The sequence below is a fragment of the Crassostrea angulata genome, chromosome 7, assembly GCF_025612915.1.
Source record: "Crassostrea angulata isolate pt1a10 chromosome 7, ASM2561291v2, whole genome shotgun sequence".
Classification (NCBI taxonomy): domain Eukaryota; kingdom Metazoa; phylum Mollusca; class Bivalvia; order Ostreida; family Ostreidae; genus Magallana; species Magallana angulata.
Window position 1 is genome coordinate 38,238,660 of NC_069117.1, and position 20,288 is coordinate 38,258,947.

Below are 20,288 nucleotides of genomic sequence, written 5' to 3' on the forward strand. Positions count from 1 at the left end.
CATTTACTAATCTTGACCTTAATTATCTAGAAAATGATTCCAGAGAGTTTTTTTGGTGCTAACGCGCGTTACTCAATTTGTATGCACACACCGCATCAGTTATGAGACTGTATGCTTCCACAGGGACCAAGCCCGTTTTAACATTAATTTCAATGTAACCATAGATTGAAATTAATGTTAAAACGGGCTTGGTCCTTGTGTATAATTCAAAAAATCATGATTCAGTGCTATAATAAGAGTACAAGTATTGACCATTTTGCCATAGCAATTAAACCCCCATAAAAAAGAAAACGGAATACCAACATTTGCATACAATTTAATTACTTTTGCCCCATTTGACATAAATGTTTCTAAAATATCCAAATGAATTTAAAAAAAAAATACACTGACAATAAAGATTTAAATTTGAACAAGTTTAGATTTTAAATTGTCCTTAAAAAATAAAAAAACTCCAGAGAAGATTTCAGTTTGATGGATGGGCCTCAGTATTTTCTTAACCACCTGAAAACAAAAAGATATGGAAAGATTACCATATAATATCATAATGTACATTTATGAATTACAAAAACTGTTTAGTTTAACTAATCCAGTGAATAAATGAGAAACAGGATTTTATCACAATTAAACCTTAAAATAAATACAAAAGGAAAGAAAAATATGAAAAAGTTCTCACATTCCTTACACCATTTACTAAAATTCATTGATAATTAAGGCAGACAAGAAAAGTTTAGATGAGCTAGTTTATGACATCTTTACTTACTTATTGGTTTCCATATTGTAGAATAATTCAACTTTGTTCTCATAGTAAAAACTGGAGGGCTGCCCATGATTCATTTGACTGTATCCCCCTTTCAGACAAACATTGCCCCCCTCAGCCGAGGTAGAGGCAGCAGCCCTGGGCTCAGGGAGTGCCTTCACATAGAACCAACAGTTGGTTCTAGGATTATAACACTCCACCGATGAAAGCAAGCTGAATTGATGATAAATATATATAAATAATTATAAAAGTTAATTGAAAATTAAAAGAAAATTGTGAAGACATACTGGTACATACCGATTGCCTTCACCTATTCCACCAATAGCAAATATATAGCCATCTACTTCACAAAGGGAATGCTCCATCCTGGCAACATTCAATGGAGCCACTGGTCTCCACTCTTTGGTCTCGTACAAGTACATCAATACTTTATTGGTGGGGGAGGGACACTCCGAATCTTTGTACCTGGCTCCACCTACAAAAATTGCATAATCAGATCATCTTGCATTGATTTAAACATGATTTTGATATATATTCTTCAAAATAAAAATTAAATTTGGTCAACTGCCATTTTTTGCTGATTTTGTGATATGCTTTGCCCCAAACCCTGTCAAATTCCTGTGGAAATTCGACCACCTTGATCTATCTACTACTACAATCTTGATAGACCTGTAACACTGACTTTTTCCCTTTAAGACATTAAGTCTTCATTTTAAAGTTTAAAAGATATGGTCAAGTTAGAAAAAGTAAGACACAGAGAAGAATGAAAGAAAATATGTCCTTCAATGTATAATCTTGGTGACATGAAAAGCTAAAAGCATTGCATAAGTCAAGTTTCATAAATATTTTGAACTGTTGATCGAAGGGAAGGATAATTTTTTTTTTAAGATATCCACAAATCAGAAATAAATATAGAAGTTTAAAAAAAAACACACAGAGAAACACAGGATAGAACTTCCAAATTCCTTCCAGATGTCCATGATATTAAGACTTAAGAGTTAATGGCATTCTATATAATGAGGTAGAACTGTATCTACTTACCAACCATGTACCACTGGTCTCCTCCCCACACCATCGCCTTTCTGGTATCCTCTTTACTACCATCAGAGATGTCCTGTTTTTTATATCGTTTACTCCTTTTCGATTTGACATGTTTGACACAGTCGTTGCTTTTCCCCTCCACTATGGAAACATGTTTTTGCTTTGGTTTCCTCCCCACCATACAATCCATGCTTTGTAGTCCAGTAGTTCCCAATCTGGCTGGCTTTCCGGCTAGTTCAGATTCTGTGTCGTCCATCATAGACCCTAGGTATATATATATATATAATTTACAATAACATAATAAGCTGTTTTAAGCACGTTCAATTACTGCATTACAAAATAATAAACTGGTCATCATATGTACATTATTAGGTAGCAAGTCCCTAGCTCTGTGTACCTCAATATCTAACTGCATGATTAATGTTTTAACATCAGAACTTTAAGATATCAATTTCCACATTGATAATGAAATTCTTTGTAAAGAAGTTTTTTATACTCTGTCCCTGGAACAGACCATAATAACAACTTCTAAATTGAATTTGAAATTTAATTATATGAAGTGTCTAAAATTAAAGAGCATGCATGCATTCATGCACTTTGATAAGGTTTATAGTTTAATCCTTGATCAACTTAAATTTGAATGTATCCAACTATCCATGCCCTTTTTCCTGCAACAACATCAAGGGAATAAAGGTGACAGAAAGATGAACTGATTAAAAAACAGGTTTTGTACAAATAAGATGGCTATCTTAGCTATACCTAAATAGTACATTGTTACCAAGGTAAACACCTACAGTAAAACTCGCTATCATGGAACTTGGATATTAGAATAATAGGTTTAGTTGGATTAATGAATGAAGTAATAATATTTCACCCATCATTTGTTAAACTTTCTTCTACTAATATAAATAATCTTACTTATTAGGACACAAAATTTCTTCATCCCAATATCTCTTTTTACACATAGAGAATTTTACTGAATTAAAACAAGTCAATTTTCCTTATGATGATCTTGGAAAAATATACTTAACTGTTTTATCCTCCTTTTTATATCATTTTTCACACAATTTTTTAAAAACTTTTTGATGGTATGTTGACAATAAAATATTACATTTTGATTCCCTGTATTGCTTGATACAAGGTGCAGAAATGGTGGACCAGCTTTGACTTCGGGAACAGGCATGACGATTAAAATCCTCGATAGCATCTTCGGTCATTAGAACAATGTCATAAGTGACATCGGGTTCCTTGAACTCAGAACTACAGTGTGTCTATAGGGGCAACAGAAAGAAGAAAGACAGAAAAGGAATAGGTCAGAATGTGAAGCAGACATAGAATGGAATGTTGCACTGAAATGTTGAAATAGCTAGAGCTATATCATATATATATTTCTGATATAAGGCCACCTTTCAAAGAAAATTTGTTCTCTCATCGAAACAGAAATGCAATATGTAAAAAGGAAATGATAAATCAAATATATATATATATGATATATTAGGCCACTTCTTAAATAAGTTTTTGTTCTCTCCAAGTCATCTAATGAATATATGTAATTTGTGTATGCAGGTGTATTTCATAAAATTCTGGGCATTTTAACGCATTTAATCATATTAATTCTTATGCATGCATGCAACGTTGAAAAGAAAAATGAATTTCCTAAGTTTATAAACAATGTGAGTTAAAAAAAAAAGGGCAAACAAATGAATTTCAAGGTGGTTTATAATCAACAGTTGTTCCATTAATTCATTCCAGTTTTAGGGTGAGTTTTTTAACATATACTGTACTTACCTTTGACAATACTTTATATACAGACTGATGATCAATCTATCTAAGCATGATTTGCTGCACATGGAGCAAACCTGATAATGCTGTCAATTCTGTCATTTATTATTTATAGAAGCATCATCGTTTAGTGTGGAAGTAAAATTAACTACTGGTAATACCTGATTATAATACTGTATAAAGATACTTAATTAAAAAATACAGCATAAATCAATGTAAAAGGAAAAAAACAATTTGGTACACTGTACTCATGTTAAAAAGAAACATAACTACGGTATTCATGCACCTTTAGATATTGCTCAACACTCCCTCCACTGTTGGCAAGGCTCCGAGGTTCTTGAATCTCCAGATTCAGAGGATCTTGCTGATTGAGGCTGATCGAGGTCTGAACCCTACATCAAGGTATAAAAGATGCATTGAATTCAAATATTCTTTAATACACTGTCATTTTTTTTCACAACAAAAATGAGCAGATTATTTAAAATGCCTGTTTCACATGACAGACTGGGAATATATATGCCTTACTGTAAACCAACTTTTATTCGCTTCTGAGAATCAAAATCTTTGAGAAAGTTTGCAAGAGCCTGATCGTCACAATTATTTTCTTGTCGCAAACTAGTTCTCAAAACCTATGGAGCATTACTTTTAAAATAGTATACATATCTGTTGCCAAAATTAGTAGCAGCAAACCAGTTTGACTCTGGTAAATGACACAAAATAAAGTTGTTGCAAATAAAAGTTGGTACATTGTATTAGATATGATTATGTTTATTGTTTAATTTCAAGCTATAAACCTAATAGGTTAAATCACAGTATGATTTATCTTTTCCATACATAAAAAGTAAGATAATATTGAAGAGTAATATGTACTAACCAGTTAGCCATAGTGATCAAGCCCACACAATGGGGGCTTTGCTTAAGGGCGGGACATTTAACAAAGCATTCCATCAATTGCTGGCTTGATAGGTGTGAGAACCTGACTGTATCCATCACTCTCTCCAGATTCTTCATTGGATCCTCCTTATGACGGTGAAGCCAACTTACAACGCTCTCAAAAATGTCCATCTCTGAATTAACATCAAGCCTTCCATTTGACAAAATCATGCAGATGGTTTCGACATCTAAGCCATAGAAAGAGGAACTGTTCCTAATCTCCATAAAATTCTTGGCTATGGCATCCATCAGAATGTCACAGACTTGAACATCTTTATGCCTTCCCATCTTCTGCAAAAGTTTCAGCAAGTCATGGTGACCAAGAGAGGAGATTTTCTGCAAACACATCTGAGTGATTTGCTGCACCTCAAACATCCGTGAGAGATCAAGTATCTCATGCAGACAATCAGGTTTGATGATATTGATATCACCAGAATAAATGCAATTCAGGAATGTCTTTAAAGAACCCTCTGACACTCCAGTAACCCTAATTTGCCTTGGTCTGATGGGTGGCTGAGTAAAGTCCTTGCTGTCAAACATCTTCTCAAACAACGGACTCTGACTAGCAAGAACCACTTTATGCACCGGGTAAATGATGCTGCCCAGTTTGAATGAAATGTCACATATCTGTTCTCTGTTATAGATTTCATTCAAATATTGGCCAACATGGGCATAGTGCATGCTGTTTGAAGCCTGTATGTGGCCTGAGAGTGGTGCACTATCACTTTCATTTTCAGCCTTTGGAGATGACTTTTGAAGGTTTCTGGGGACTTCATCATCTGAGGCAATTTTAAGGTTACTGGGGACCTCATCATCTGATGCAGTTGATGAAACAGAACTTGGTGGAGAAACTGAACTTGGTGGAGAAGGTGTCTGGTTCTGGTTTCTGTCCACTATTGTATAAATACATTTCTCAATTAAGTGATAATTACCTTCTTAACAAAGTTTCAAAAACATTAGTTGAAATAAAAATGAATGTACTTTTGTAAATATCTATTGATCTAAAAGTCAAGTCCTTTGATAGCCCCCCCCCCCCCACCCCCATTTACCTTCAATAAATTTAATTAATCTCATGTATTCAGTATTTGAAGTTGTTTTTACTCAATCAAAGCTGCATCAAAAAGCTTAATTTTTGACTATTTTAATCCAAATGAAAATAGAATTACTATAATAATTGTATTTATAATAACAAAAAGGAAAAAGGGATTGATAAAAAATATTTTGAGTTAAAGATTAGAAACTTTTTGTTATTTGGTCAGAGAAAGCAAGCAAACTTTAACAGGACTCAATAAATCTACAAAAAGTAAAATGCAAATACCCCTACCCTTCTGCTGAATATCTCTCAATTTCAAGGAGTCCAAGACCACGGACCCAGATGAAGAAGTTGTAGATGTAGAAACTCTAGATGTTGAGGCTCCCAGGGCAGCTTTTTCAGCCTTAAATAATATGAATTTCAAATATTAACAAAAATTATCTCCATATATTGTGAACAATTGTAAATACATATAAAACATTACTTTCATATTAAGCATAAACTTACTTTCATCCTCTCTTGCCGCTTCCTCTCAAGCCAGCAGGCCTGAGGGTCGGCATCCTCTTTGCTCATGAAGCTATACCAAACGTCCCGATTTACTACAATCGGTTCACGCTTGGGCAGGACTTCGGTTGTCACAATCATAGTGTCCTTCATCATTGGACACAATGAATTTCAAGATATCCAACACGGCCTTTCAAGTTTCTGTATTCAATTAAAGAATAAAAATGAAAATTAATTTACAGTTGATAAACTGTTCCAATTGAACGATTTTAACCACACACGAACACCGGACACTTTCGACGAATCGATTGGCGAAGGCGAAGATTGATAGTATTTACAAACTATCAATCTTTGGGAGTCACGAAAACGCAGCTTCTCTCTAGCAACACTATTACGTAACTAAGGAAGTCTAAACCTGCCCGCGCATTTAACTTCAAAAAGCAGGAAGTAGCATAATATCTAATTTTTTCGTTGAACAAGATATTTCCGGATTTTTTTCTATAAGAGGCAAATGAAAAGTCGATCAACGCATGTATGTGGCATGTAATATATAGTAGATTTTCATTTAAAACCTAAATAAACCTAAATAAAGCAAGACAAGTATTCCACTCAATCGGAAAAACTCAAATATCCTTAGTAATATGTAAAAGGTGTGACCGTTAGACCGTTATATCATGGAATATGCCAACAGAGCAATTGCTATTCATAACGCCATGTTCACTAAATAACGTTGTTTATTTCTTAAATGATCGCCAGAACAAAAAAGGGTCCTTGTAACAACAATCACAATTATGACTTTTTCAGAATGTATGGATGCCGTTTGATTTCTGTCCTTACATATTTCAAATATATAATATCAATAATGATTATATTAATGATTATATTATTTATTTATTACATTTTTAATAAATGTAGTATATTCTAAATACAGACATACCGTATATATTTGTAACCCTTTATAAGGCAAAAATTACGACATGAGCGATTTGACGTTATCATCAAGCGTAGTGCATAAACGATATTGCGGAATGAAAAAATGTATTAATAACCTTAATAAAAAATAAATTACATGTGAAATGTTTCATCATGACCTCTCTTAAAATGACTGACCACCGTAAATCATCGAATGGGCCCGCATGTCAGAAATATCGTTATTTTAGTGCATCCGTGAAAAAGTGTCAGCTGATTTCACGCAATTTTTGCATAAAATGAACAAGGTGTAATTTTGTTATGTTTGAACACATTCTTAAAATTAACCGTTGTAAATTGTTGACATTTGATTGAATATATTTGACATGCAAAAAATGACGTCATAATCGCACTTGATTTCAAACGGCGAGGAATTTTCCGAAAGTGACGGAGTTAGGGGACTATGCGATACATGTTGTATGTACATCGATTAATGCTTTAAGAAAATATAGGTAATGAAAAAATATCTCGGAAAGCCCATGATGAATATGGGGGTGTGGATATTTGGGGGTTGGGGTGCCGGTGTCGTATAATTTAAGGTCCGCCCCGTAAAAGTATCCGGTCGGACCTTTATAATGTTAACATTTAGGGTCCGGCTTTCCCCTATAATAAAAAGGTCCTACCCGTAGTCACTTATCAAAAGTTCTCTTAAAGTAATTATTCTTTTTGCTCATGTACATGTATCTTAAAGATGTCTTTTTTTGGGAGTTGTAACTCTCCTATGCAGTTACTCGGGCAAACCGAAAGTGAAACAGTATTTGGACCTCAGCACAAATCAACACACCGCTGACAACATATAGCTCTAATCGATAAATTTGATGTAATGAGTTCTTAAGCATTGTTTTTCAAGAACACTTATCTATTGATACCTTGTAAAAAGTCAGATTTTAAATGGTACGGATAATTTTGATATTTTTTGAAGTCGTACATTTTATGTATTCCTACGCCAGAGTTCAATATAGTCTCGTTCAACCAGACGCTCGGCAGACTCCGTAAATCTCCGACAAGCAGAGAGTCTCTCTTGCTTGTCGGAGATTAACGGAGACAGCTGAGAGTCTGGTTGAATGAGACTAGAGATCAATTTTGCTTGGGTCCATACAATTTCTCATTACTACTTCGATTACTGATACGTAGTTTGATGGAATAATTCTTTGAATATTACACAACATGATTCATACTGGGTTTTCACGAAATTCCTGTTGGAGAATTCATATTATAAAAAATGTGCGTAATTCAAATACATATAGGAAACTACTTGCCATGCAAAATAACATATCATCAATAATTTTAAAATAAATAATAATTGATAAAATCAACTCCCGTCAGTACTTCAGTTCTTTGATTATGTAATCCAATCGGACATTTGCGTATCGTACATGTATGACCGTATTACTAATTAAATTACTTTTGGAATTTTGACAAATTGTTTAAGAATCTGAAAAAAGGAAAACCAGGCGTATTTAGACAATAATTTGCACACACTATTAAGTCTCTTTGTTTTTAAATCTCTTCCGGTGTATATATATTAACAGAGACCGGGTTTCACGACGGGTAAACACGGGTAAAAGAAGCCCTGCAATTATTAACACCTGTGCTAATCAGAATACACCCCTGAACTGTGAAAGAAAAAAAGATGTCTCCGCTGAAGTGTTCTACACAGCTTAGATTTTTTAGCTCGTGCTTTGTTTAATTTTCAGTAGATCAGGAACGTTTGATTATATACTTATAATTTACAGGTCTCTAGGTAAATTTATCTTTAGTTTAAGATAAATAATAATTTTTAAGAGGCTGCATATGTGGATTACCTGAACAAAAGGGATATACGTTGACAGTATAGTGTACATACGTAACTGTGGTAACTATAAGGGCGTGAAAAGACAAAATAAATTAATTAGAAGATACATGTAGTCATGTACCTATTATTAAAAAGCATGTTTTGATTGACTACAGGTACATGTAGAGTGCTTATTCATTCATCCTTTATTCACTTTAACTTTACAGTCCATCCGTATTCATGTACATATAACATACAAATATGCCAGTGGAACGGGAGAATAGACAATCTACTTAAATTATGGCAACAAATCATTTCTTAATTTTTAACTATTATCTGTATACTTTACAAGATCATTCATAATTTTGAAATTTTCTGATCTTAAAAGTTGCACAAATTTGAACAAAAAAAGATCTCCTCGAAAAATATGGTTATTATATTTTTTTTTACGAAAAATAACATGCGAATGACACGCCAATAGAAAATGAAATACATCTTCCACACAATTAATATTACAATATATACATTTTTTCAGATTCATTGTGGTTCTATTCAATCGACCAGTTTAAAAAAGTAATAAAAGTCTTCTCTCTCCCCCCCCCTCTCTCTCTCTCTCTCTCTCTGACTTCCATGTTGGAGAGGGGCCTATTTCACATCCCAAGATTAGATCTGCCCCGATGAAATACTAGTATCATTATTAAATAGGAAAAAGTTAAACAAATTGACCCTTGTTTCATTTAATTATCTTTTGTTTCAGTGGGTAGAAAAGGTCCGCCTCGTTGGAAGAACTGGTCATACATGGATATAGTGAGTGTAATATAGATTCTTGAAGTGATATTATTCATTTGATCTTCTTAATATTGGAGTTGTTTGACGCTTTTGCACAAAATTGGGCGAATGAAAATTGTTGGGTTGTTCCGCCCCCTGTTGTAATTTGCCGAGTACAATGTAATTGTGCATATGAGAATTTGCAAAGCGTTTGGTACATTAATTATTCCAATATGAAAACCGTCTATGTTTTGGCCTATGGTTTGGAATGCTTAATCTAATAACTTTTACAATTTTGTGTTAAAGTTTATTGAATATAAAAATCCCAAAAAGGTTTTTTTACGGTTGGTTCAGATACTAAAAGCATCTTTGCTGCAGAAAGATTTAACAGTACCGTGCTGGTTTTAAAAGTGGATTTTAGAGGTGTTGAAATTGAATTAAAAACTGCAAGGAGAAATGAAGAACTTTAAGCACCATGTGCACTTTCTTAGACGCATTTAACAAGAGCTTGGACTTTGGTTAGTTGTGTCAAACAGCATTGTGATGTAGGCCTGTCTATTTCTTTGATGGCCACTTGGTCATAGCTCATTGAAATCAACAAGATTTATCTGGCTTTTGAGCAAAGACTACGCAATCTGTGTATATTTCACTTGAAACCAACGTCATTTTAACTCGTTTTGACGCTAGAAAAGGACAGTCACATCCAACCGAAAGTTCAAGCTCTTGTTAAAATGGTTCTATGTTGGATATAGGCACCATGGGATCTATTCACAAAAAATCGTACGTCTACGACTACAATCTAAACTTACGACAAACGTACGTTTACGTTTATGGTGCTATTCACAAAAGCTGTCGTAAGATAATAACGTTGTCGTACGTCTGTTACAGTCGTACGTGCGTCTAAGTTCTTAGTTACCGACAATGCTCATGCGCAGTGGGCATTGTGGAAAAATAACGTCACGCTGTATTTTCGCTCATTTACATTCGCGGAACTTTTTTAGCGCCTTTGAGCACAGACATATATAACGAAGTTACTTCTTTTCTTTTCATACGCCTATTCTAATGTAATTATAATAAAATATTTCCCCGTTTTATAATAGTGTTATTATATTCCTGGGAATAATTTTGTTGTGAAAAGAAAAATTTTGAACGTCAGACGCATGTGAGAAAATCTTAGTTCTGTATGAAATTTATGTCATGTTTTTAACTTCCAAAAAATCTACTGAAGAATTTGTTTGTAATAAGACGTGACATTTTTAAAATACTGTCAAAAACACTGAGAGTTTATCGCTACATGTACATTATAAATATGCCGGTTTATTTTGTCTGTTTCGGCGATAATAAAGTTACTAAGTATTATAGTACCCACGTCGGCGTGTCCATTGATAATTTTCCTTTCGATATTGTTAATTTTTTAAAGGTCGTCTGAAGAATAAATGTAATATTTCTTTCATATTTTTTCTGTAGAAAAGTCAATAAGAAGTTATTTAGTTCATTACTTTCATTAGATTTTTATAAAAAATATGACCTAACATGATAAATTTTTGTGCATAATCTAATAACTCTTGAGATCATGCTTCATTGTATTAATATTTGGCGGTTGAATATTTGGACCTTGTTGTGAGCTAAAGCTCACACCAGGAAAACAAACGTGCAATATGGAGGGTAATCGTGTTCAAAAATCCAGACATGTAAACTTGTAAATCCGAATATGCAATCGTGTTGATGTGTGAGCCTGAGCATGAATATGTGTAATTCTGATCGTGTAACCTATAAAACTCGGGCATAAACACGTGTAAGATTTGACTCAGCTCCTTCGCATGATGCACATTTTGCAACTTTATTGTTTACATTAGTTAATTAAACCTTCAACTTTGCACACTTTCAATCCGTAGTTTCTGCATTTGTAACTTCAGGCTCGGCAATAGAACATCTGACATGATACAAATTGACAAATGTAAAGTCTACAAGTTTGTCGAATTTTGACATGACCTTATATGGAAACAGTGACGTCACTGATAGAAAAAGGCTAGCTGCAGGTAAAGGCATGCCGTAATCGCCGGAATAGGGACGGAATAAATAAAAAAAAAATATTAGGTAAGCCTATAATCATATTATCTCTGGATAACAAAATTTCATAGAGTATTATTTTTCGGAAAATTAAATTATGAGATTGGTGTACATTTTATCAAGAGAATGTATAAAAGATGCGAGTTAAGAATTCGATCGGCTTCAGATATCCTCTTAGAACTGAAAAAAAATTACATTTAATGACTTTGTTTGAATACACGTGTATAAAGATATATACGCATTTTTATTCATAGGCGTCTGAACCGGGGGGGGGGGGGGGGGGGGCTTGGGGGGGGGGGGGACTTAGCGCCCCCCCCCCCCCCACTTTTTTGCCAAGTTAGACCTAACCATTAGGAACATAGCAACAGGGAGGATTAACCCCCCCCTACTTTTTCCTCGCAACAAACAAAATTGTTCCCTAAAAGACCTTAAAGAGAATGAAATATTAATAGTGATATTGAAAATTAGAGTCATAGTAGGTATACTAGCACCCCCCCCCACCACCACCACCACGGATTAGGAATTTCATGATTTGGGGGGGGGGGGGGGAATTGGGCAGGTAAGATTGGAGTTATTGGTATACCCTCCCCCACGGATTAGAATTTTCATGATTATGGGAATTCTTGTCAATATTTTTCATGATTAGTTTAGCCCCCCCACACACCCTTTCAATTTGCTTCCGACGCCACTGTTATTAGAGTACATGCAACAAATTGTTAAAGTATAGGCCTCGGCTGAAATAAGAAAATATCTCCAAATGCATCCTTATCGCTACCACAAAGTTGTGACAAGACCCCCCCCCCCCCCCCCCCCCACGCGAAAAATTACACGGGGTCCGTCAGCTGAGTTGCAAAGTTATCGATAAGAAAAACAAACTATTTAAAGACATTGGTTTTGAGATTGTGATTACCCGGTAATATGAGACATAAGAAGCGACACCCTCTTTAAAAAAAATGAATAAAAATTCCAAAGATAAGGTTAACTGTCGTGAAATCAAAATGTGTATAAATTATTTTAAGAAATGTTTCTTTGTATTGTCGGCAATATATAGGGAAAAAAGCCTATCGTGCAGGTAAAAATTGACATTTTTAAAAATTATTTTAAGCAATTATTACGGGATTGAGTATGACGTCCTGAATGTCGGTTCAATACTGACTCACTTTGTGAAGTTGTCTGATAAAAATGTTCTGGAGAGCTAGAATAATACAGCTTTACAGTCACTTGTGAACTAGCTGCAGGTCTGTAGCTCCCTGTCTAAAAATACAGATGGACGATCTTTGAGCTACAGTGCCTCCCATAGTAAAACTTCAATTTACGGCGCACAAAAAATATGCGCTAGTTTTTTTTATTATTATTGAAGATTGTGTTATTATTTATCTTTCACTTACACAACAACAAAAAGTATAGATACATGTAAATTAACATAAATTTTTCCGCGAAAAATTACCAAATCCTTGCAGGTCGTTTATTCTAACTAATTCAGAAAAATAACAAGAGTAAAAATGGGGTACTCTATATGCAATGTTTTTTGCCCAAAAATGACTAAGTTCAACAGCTGATATTTTTATAAATTATCAGAAATCAAAATCCTAGCAATTTGCATACTTCTGATATATATGTATAAATGATCTGCAAAAGAACAACTTAATTCCTATCTTGAAAACTGTTCGAGGAGTTATCGGTACAATAAGGGTACCTTTTTGACAGCCACTCGGCCGTCTGCAATTTTTACTATTTCAATAATCGGAAACCCGGTTAAAAATTCACTCTCAAAATTCTTAGAATTCAGAAGCAATGGAGTTACATGGGACCTCACGGCGGTCTTCGAACCCCATGCCGCTCAAAATATATTTACCCCCTTAAGAAATTTCTTGATCCGTCTCATTTCTAGAAAAGAGTACGCATTTCAAAAATTAGCGCATTCGTCACATCGGCAACGATTTTTTTTTCTACATGAACCTCTTCCTGTTTGGTCCAGTTTCAATCATACCTCAATTTTTTTTTCTAAAAATAATACCGGTGTTTTCGATAGAAAGGGTGTCGTTCATTAAAAGCTTATTGCAACAGTTTAGCTGAATATTATAGTTATTTTTCGTTCATTCCGGTCCGGCGGTTACGGCATGCCTTTTCCCGCAGCAAGGCAGTTGCCATATAAGGTCATGTATGGTGTTCCGATGGGGCCACTTCGACCTTCGCACTTTCGCCTTTAGGTCGAAGATGCGATAGTGCGAAGTTGCGAAGGCGAAAGTGCGAGAGTGCGACGGCGAAGGAGCGAAAGTGCGAAGATGCGACGGCGAAGCGCGAAGGTGCGACGGCGAAGGAGCGATACTACTATCGCTCCTTCGCCGTCGCAACTTCGCACTCTCGCCTTCGCACCTTCGCACTTTCGCCTTCGCCTTTTTGATAGCATTCAGAAAGTCTCGGTCGATTACATAGAATTTGATGCAGGCACCGTACTCGCCAAGGTTTTCCGATTAATCCATGATATCATTGGTACGCATGAGCTAGGCCATTGTGCTTACTATGAATGTTTATAAATATTTTAATGTGTATATGTGACATATATATATATATATATGTTTACCAGTGCTGGCTATACCTAATCATTATATACATGTACTCAATAAAAAATGTAATGTCCGCCATAATGCATACATATGCACTTCCAGACTCCTGTCACTTACCAGCTGTCTGTTTACCGTGGATCAAACACAGTAACATTCTAATTTCATTATGCGACACTGCTTGCTGATGTATGGATCTAAAGGGGGAGAGGGGGTCCCCCCCCCGGAGAATTCAATATAAATAACTTCACACATGCAGTAAAGGGGGAGAGGGTCCGGATTTCATTCCTCCGGAAAATTTAATTTTATTAATTATATATAATAAAATCTCCAAAATATGTCTCGGAACATAATTATCCATCCCCCCCCCCCCCCTAGAAAAAGTTATGGATCTGCGCAGGCTGTTGAAAATAAATTCTAAAAAGTTAATCGTCTGCCTTAGATGTCCTTTTATATAGCTAAAATTGTCTTTAAACGATAGAGAGCTCCACAAATATAAAAAGGCGAAGGCGAAAGTGCGAAGATGCGAAGGCGAGAGTGCGAAGTTGCGATGGCGAAGGTACGATAGTAGTATCGCTTCTTCGCCTTCGCAACTTCGCACTTTCGCCGTCGCATCTTCGCACTTTCGCTCCTTCGCCGTCGCACCTTCGCACTTTCGCCGTCGCAACTTCGCACTCTCGCACCTCGACCTAAAGGCGAAAGTGCGAAGGTCGAAGTGGCCCCATCGGAACACCATAGTCATGTCAAAATTCGACAAACTTGTAGACTTTACCTTTGTCAATTTGTATCATGTCAGATGTGCTATTGCCGAGCCTGAAGTTACAAACGCAGAAACTACGGAATGAAAGTGTGCAAAGTTGAAGGTTTAATTAACTAATGTAAACAATAAAGTTGCAAAATGTGCATCATGCGAAGGAGCTGAGTCAAATCTTACACGTGTTTATGCCCGAGTTTTATAGGTTACACGATCAGAATTACACATATTCATGCTCAGGCTCACACATCAACACGATTGCATATTCGGATTTACAAGTTTACATGTCTGGATTTTTGAACACAATTACCCTCCATAGTGCAAAGGTATAAATATTTCGGTCTTTTTAATAAGTTTAAAAGTTGTTTCAAAGAAAGGCTGTGTCTACCTTAAATAATTAATTTTTTTAGGGGGACCAGACGGACCCCCCCCCCCCTCCGATCCATGCATGATATGTAGTACGCTGATTACATTACATACTGATATCTAATTAGTGTGTATGCATATGACTACTGTTTAACTGATTTAATGCATTTGTAGGAATAAAAGAAAACGCCTATAGTATCAAATAATTTTCGTAGTTTTAACTAATACTGATTCGATATACCCGGTGTAACGTCAAAAAGTGACCCTGTAGAATACTGACCCGGGGGTCAAATTTCTACGGAGACAACTGACACAGGGTCAGTATTCAGTGACAAGTAGGGTCCTTTTTCTACAGTAGAAGACCATTCCAGACCTGTAGATCTACGACCCCCACACGTTAAAACTGGCCCCATCAAATTTTGACCTCGCTTAAAAACAACATCAAAAAGTTTCTACTTAAGAAAAAAAATAATTGCAGAGACCAATTAGTGTATTCCAACAAACACGAAAGGTCGCAAACTGATTTGCTTTGTTCAAATTCTTATATCAAAGTTTCCCCCATAGGAGAAAACTTGTTTCACAAACATACAAACAACACGTGCAAGAAACTTAATTCTAATCAAAAGGTAACGATTAACGCATCGCTGAAACAAGTTATTGGAGGATGCAATTTAGCAGTGATTCACAAATGACATTATATTATGCTACTGTAAACGTATCATATTTGGCGTATACGATATTTGGCGGAAATTAGTTTATGAACAAGTCGGTGTAGATTTTGAATTAGCGTATTCCTGAATGTGACTATTCTTTTACATACATGTAAATGTATGACATTTAGCGATGTACTTGATTTAGCGGAAGCCGCATTCCGCCAAAAACGCTAAATAGAATACACAGCCAAATGTGATACGTTTACAGTATTTACATGTAATATTTCACATAATAAAATATTGTTTAAATTATTAAACATTATACATGTATGTATTAGACCGAATGCTTTTTACCTGACAGATCATACATTTTGCCTCAAATAAACTGTAAAGGACTTCCCTTCCGGACTTTCTGTATGCAACATGTTGACGATGACTGATTTTTTACTTATCGGCCAACAGATCTCAATAGATGATATACTTTATTAACACTCAGTTAAGAGTTCACTTTTTCAAGAATATTAATAAAATAACCGCTGTTTTTTTTCTAGATATTCTAGGTTGAGTATAAATGCCTGGAACACTTACATGTTTGTGCTTAATCAAAGGAGAGTGCAATGTTAAGTCAGAATATGCCGATATTAATTGCTAGATTCAGATGTCGTTTATACATGTAAGTACCGTGGTTGTATTCAATAGGAGTCAAAGTCAATGCTTCGTGTAAAGCCCTTTTTAGTCTCATTGTTACTTTGCGATTTGCTATCACTGTTATATACCGAAGTTTGCAAGTACATTTTAATTTTGATTACGATAGTGATCGATTTTAAACTCACACAGAATCATCTGTAAAGTATTTTGTTTCTTTTGTTCAATTCTAAATTCGAAGTTTTGGAATTTGTGACGTTTAAATTGATTGTATTATTATATTATATCAAGCATTGTATTTGTCTAACATATATTCTTCTTAGTAAACCTGTTGTAACAAAAAATAATTGTTCTTAGAAAAATCAAAATGGGATGATGCATGCAATCGTGGATTTAAGGAGTGGGGGAAGTCAAACTTTTTAAATTCACTCATCAAATTGACCGATAATAGGCCTAGAGCCCCCCCCCCCCCCCGTTGGCAAATATAATTATCCCCCGGATCCCCCTCCCCCACCCAATTTTTTCTTTCTGTTTTTTTTTTCATACAATAAGGGCGTGTTTTTTATTCATTCAGATTGATATTATACCTTTTCAGTCATGGTTTGACAATGTAAACATATGTCATTCCTCCCCCCCCCCCCCGCAACTCCCCTAACCTTTTAAAAAAATTTTCTCCTAGATTTGCGCCTGTTTTAACTATCTATTTCTCTAAGGTACGTCTTTTTCTTCTGTTGCCTTGATTTAATGTGAGGGAAACATTTTTTAATCAATGTACTTTAATAAACTAAACGTGACTATATCTTTCATTTCTAATTTGAAAAATTAAATAACAGACTAAGATAATGATGATAAGCAATAACAGGTGATCGGAAAAGCGTACTCAAGCTGGTTTTTCGAACAATTTAGTATCAAACAGGCAACCCCGCCCAGCACCAGCACCACCCCTGCATCCACCCTAAAGACAATAATAATATATAGTCGATATTCTACACGATCATTTTTCTACAACTCTTACGGAGAATAATGACCCACAGGCCATAATTCCTATGATGTAATATAAGTATTCTACAACGAAGTGAGTCATTTTTCTACGTAGAAAAATGACCCCCAGTCAATATTCTATGGGGGTCACTTTTCGTCGTTACACCGGCATTGCTGTCGCGTAACATATATCTTTTCCAATATGTGTAAGGTTTTTAATGGTGATTTTGGATTATGATTATAACTGAGCTTCAAATAAGATTAAGAAATATAAATTTCAACCACCATTAACATATTTTGCAATACGGGATACAAAAGGGTCTCCAGCACTGTTTTTTCATGGCAAACCACAGCGCGTTATCAAATAGGAGTTTCTTCTCTTAATTTTGCTTATGACAAAAAGAAGGTAGAACTGCCATAACTCAACTATAAACATATCAATTAGGCTATAGACTTACGTCAACCCAATAGTAGACGTAAACTTACGACTGTTTTTTGACGTAACGTCACACGTACGACATTTTGTGAATAGCCAAAATCCTACGAAAAAATCGTACGTCAAACTTACGTCTAAGATTAAACGTACGATTTTTTGTGAATAGATCCCCTGGTGCGAAAGTTACACAATAGTGACACCATGTGTTTTTATAAAGCACCATGTGCAAAAAGAAAGAAATTGAAACAGTATTGTTGATCGTATTATATGGTTTTGAATTTAAATTTATTTAAAAAATTTACATATAGGTCCGCAATATTTGGACGGAAATTCAGGATTTGGAAAAGGACAGCAGATTTTCACCAACAGCTTCAAACATTAGTTATATCATCAGAAGAGGAAAGAGCGACAACTCGAATAAAATGTATGATTCTTTCTTCAAAAAGTTTCAAAACTGTTGTTTAAAGCCCCTTTCACAATTGGCGCACGACCACTTTACACCACTTTGCGATGGAAATTTTTGAGCTTCGCACGAGCTCTCGCATACGTTGCACGAGCCCTCGCATTCGTTGCATACGTTTTACTGGTCGCATCAAGTCTCCTCTGAATAGTGGACATGCACACTATTCAGACGCGACCGAACGCGATCCAAATTATCGCAGTGCAACGCACGAACATTAGTACGAACGCTTTACAACGTTTTATTTACTCGTAAGAGTGATGCACGATTTATAAAGATCGTAAGATAAATTGCTTGTGTTTATGCGTCTGTTTTGCGACCCTGAGACTGTTGCTCAACGTGTCTCATGTAATCTTGCAACGTTTTACTATCATTGCACGACTTATCAGCCTCAATATGCCATGCTTTTCTTCTAGTATATATACCCTGTATAAGTATCTCTGTTTCAGAACGAAATTTTATACAATATACATTTATTGCATGATGGTGATGGAAATACATGTATGAAGTTTTATTCCCTCAAGAAAAATCATATTTCCTGAGGGCTTCGCCGGAGAGAAATTTGTTTTTTCTGGGGAATGAATATCTTAAATTCCCTGAACATTAATGCAATAAACGTTTTATTATATACCAAGCAACATATGATTACATAAAATACGTTGATTTCCAATAATGTTTGACTTTTTAACAGTCGCAACATTAACGTCGTGATTGTTTGATTTCCCATGTAACTGTCTCACTTTTCTTTCATAAATCATAGATAGTTAAGGTGGTTCTGAGATATAAAGAGAATCATAATAATTATTTATTTTTAATTTAATCACATTTGTCTACATCGTTTGCTCATATCGGCTTTTTCATTCCTATTACATCGCCCTGTCAGGATTTTCTAGTCCAATCATATATAGAGAGAATAATACATACCCTTTTCCATATCACAGCTTTTATCAGCACGAGACTCCAATATCAGCCCGAGGGCCGAAGGCCGGAGGGTTGATATTGGTCGAGGGCTGATACAAGCTGTGATATGGAAAAGGGTGTCTATTATTATATTTATTACATACTTAGTAATAAATTTTCAACTGCACTTTAAAATGTCGACTGTAACTGAATATGTTTTATTTTTCGTATGTAAACATGCAAAAATGCCGAAGCGAAAAAAGTCGGAGGAGTTCGGCAAGGGGTGTGATACGGATCCGTATCAGCCCTGGAGGGCTGATAACCTGTATTAGCCCCGGAGGCCGATACGGATTTTGTGATGTCATCTGTATCACATGTGCAAAAAACCTGTATTTATTACTAAGTATGTAATAAAATAGAATAATCATATTGAGGTATAATAATACATGCTGCTGCATACCTGTATCTTCTTGGGCGGTGTCTTTTCTCGCTTTCAACTATGTCTACTGAATATGGGCGGTGTATATACCCCATCTGACTCGCACGATCATCGTACCACCCACGGAACGCATAATCGCATGTCCAATCACATTGGCGCACGTTCAATCGTCCGATCACCTAGCCTTTCGCGCGTTCCTATCGTATTGGATACATATATACATACAGGATAGTCGCATACAGACGCAATATATGTCGCAAGATTCAATGCATTTACATCGTACAACGCTCGCTTAGATCGTGCGAAATTCGTACGAATACTTTTTTTATGCGATTATTTCGGCAACAATTAACGATTCATATCTATATTTTTCGGTCGCACGAATATTTGGTCGCTTCTGCTCGTGCGCCAATTGTGAGAGGGGCTTAAAGCATTGCGTTTCTCATTTGCAAGCTACAG

The 20,288-nt window shown here is 35.4% G+C and overlaps 1 protein-coding gene across 1 annotated transcript; it reads right to left on the minus strand.

The window, feature by feature from the left end:
• Nucleotides 1-300: 300 nt before the first annotated feature.
• Nucleotides 301-19,920, minus strand: LOC128191585 (kelch-like protein 3). Its single transcript, XM_052863718.1, has 10 exons — nucleotides 19,851-19,920; nucleotides 6,054-6,251; nucleotides 5,838-5,949; nucleotides 4,455-5,406; nucleotides 3,867-3,972; nucleotides 2,910-3,069; nucleotides 1,799-2,062; nucleotides 1,055-1,232; nucleotides 761-970; nucleotides 301-501 (listed from the first exon to the last, which is right to left on the minus strand). Exons 2-10 carry the CDS (start codon nucleotides 6,204-6,206, stop codon nucleotides 483-485), a joined length of 2,154 nt encoding a protein of 717 aa, XP_052719678.1. The 5' UTR covers nucleotides 6,207-6,251; nucleotides 19,851-19,920; the 3' UTR covers nucleotides 301-482.
• Nucleotides 19,921-20,288: the final 368 nt, after the last annotated feature.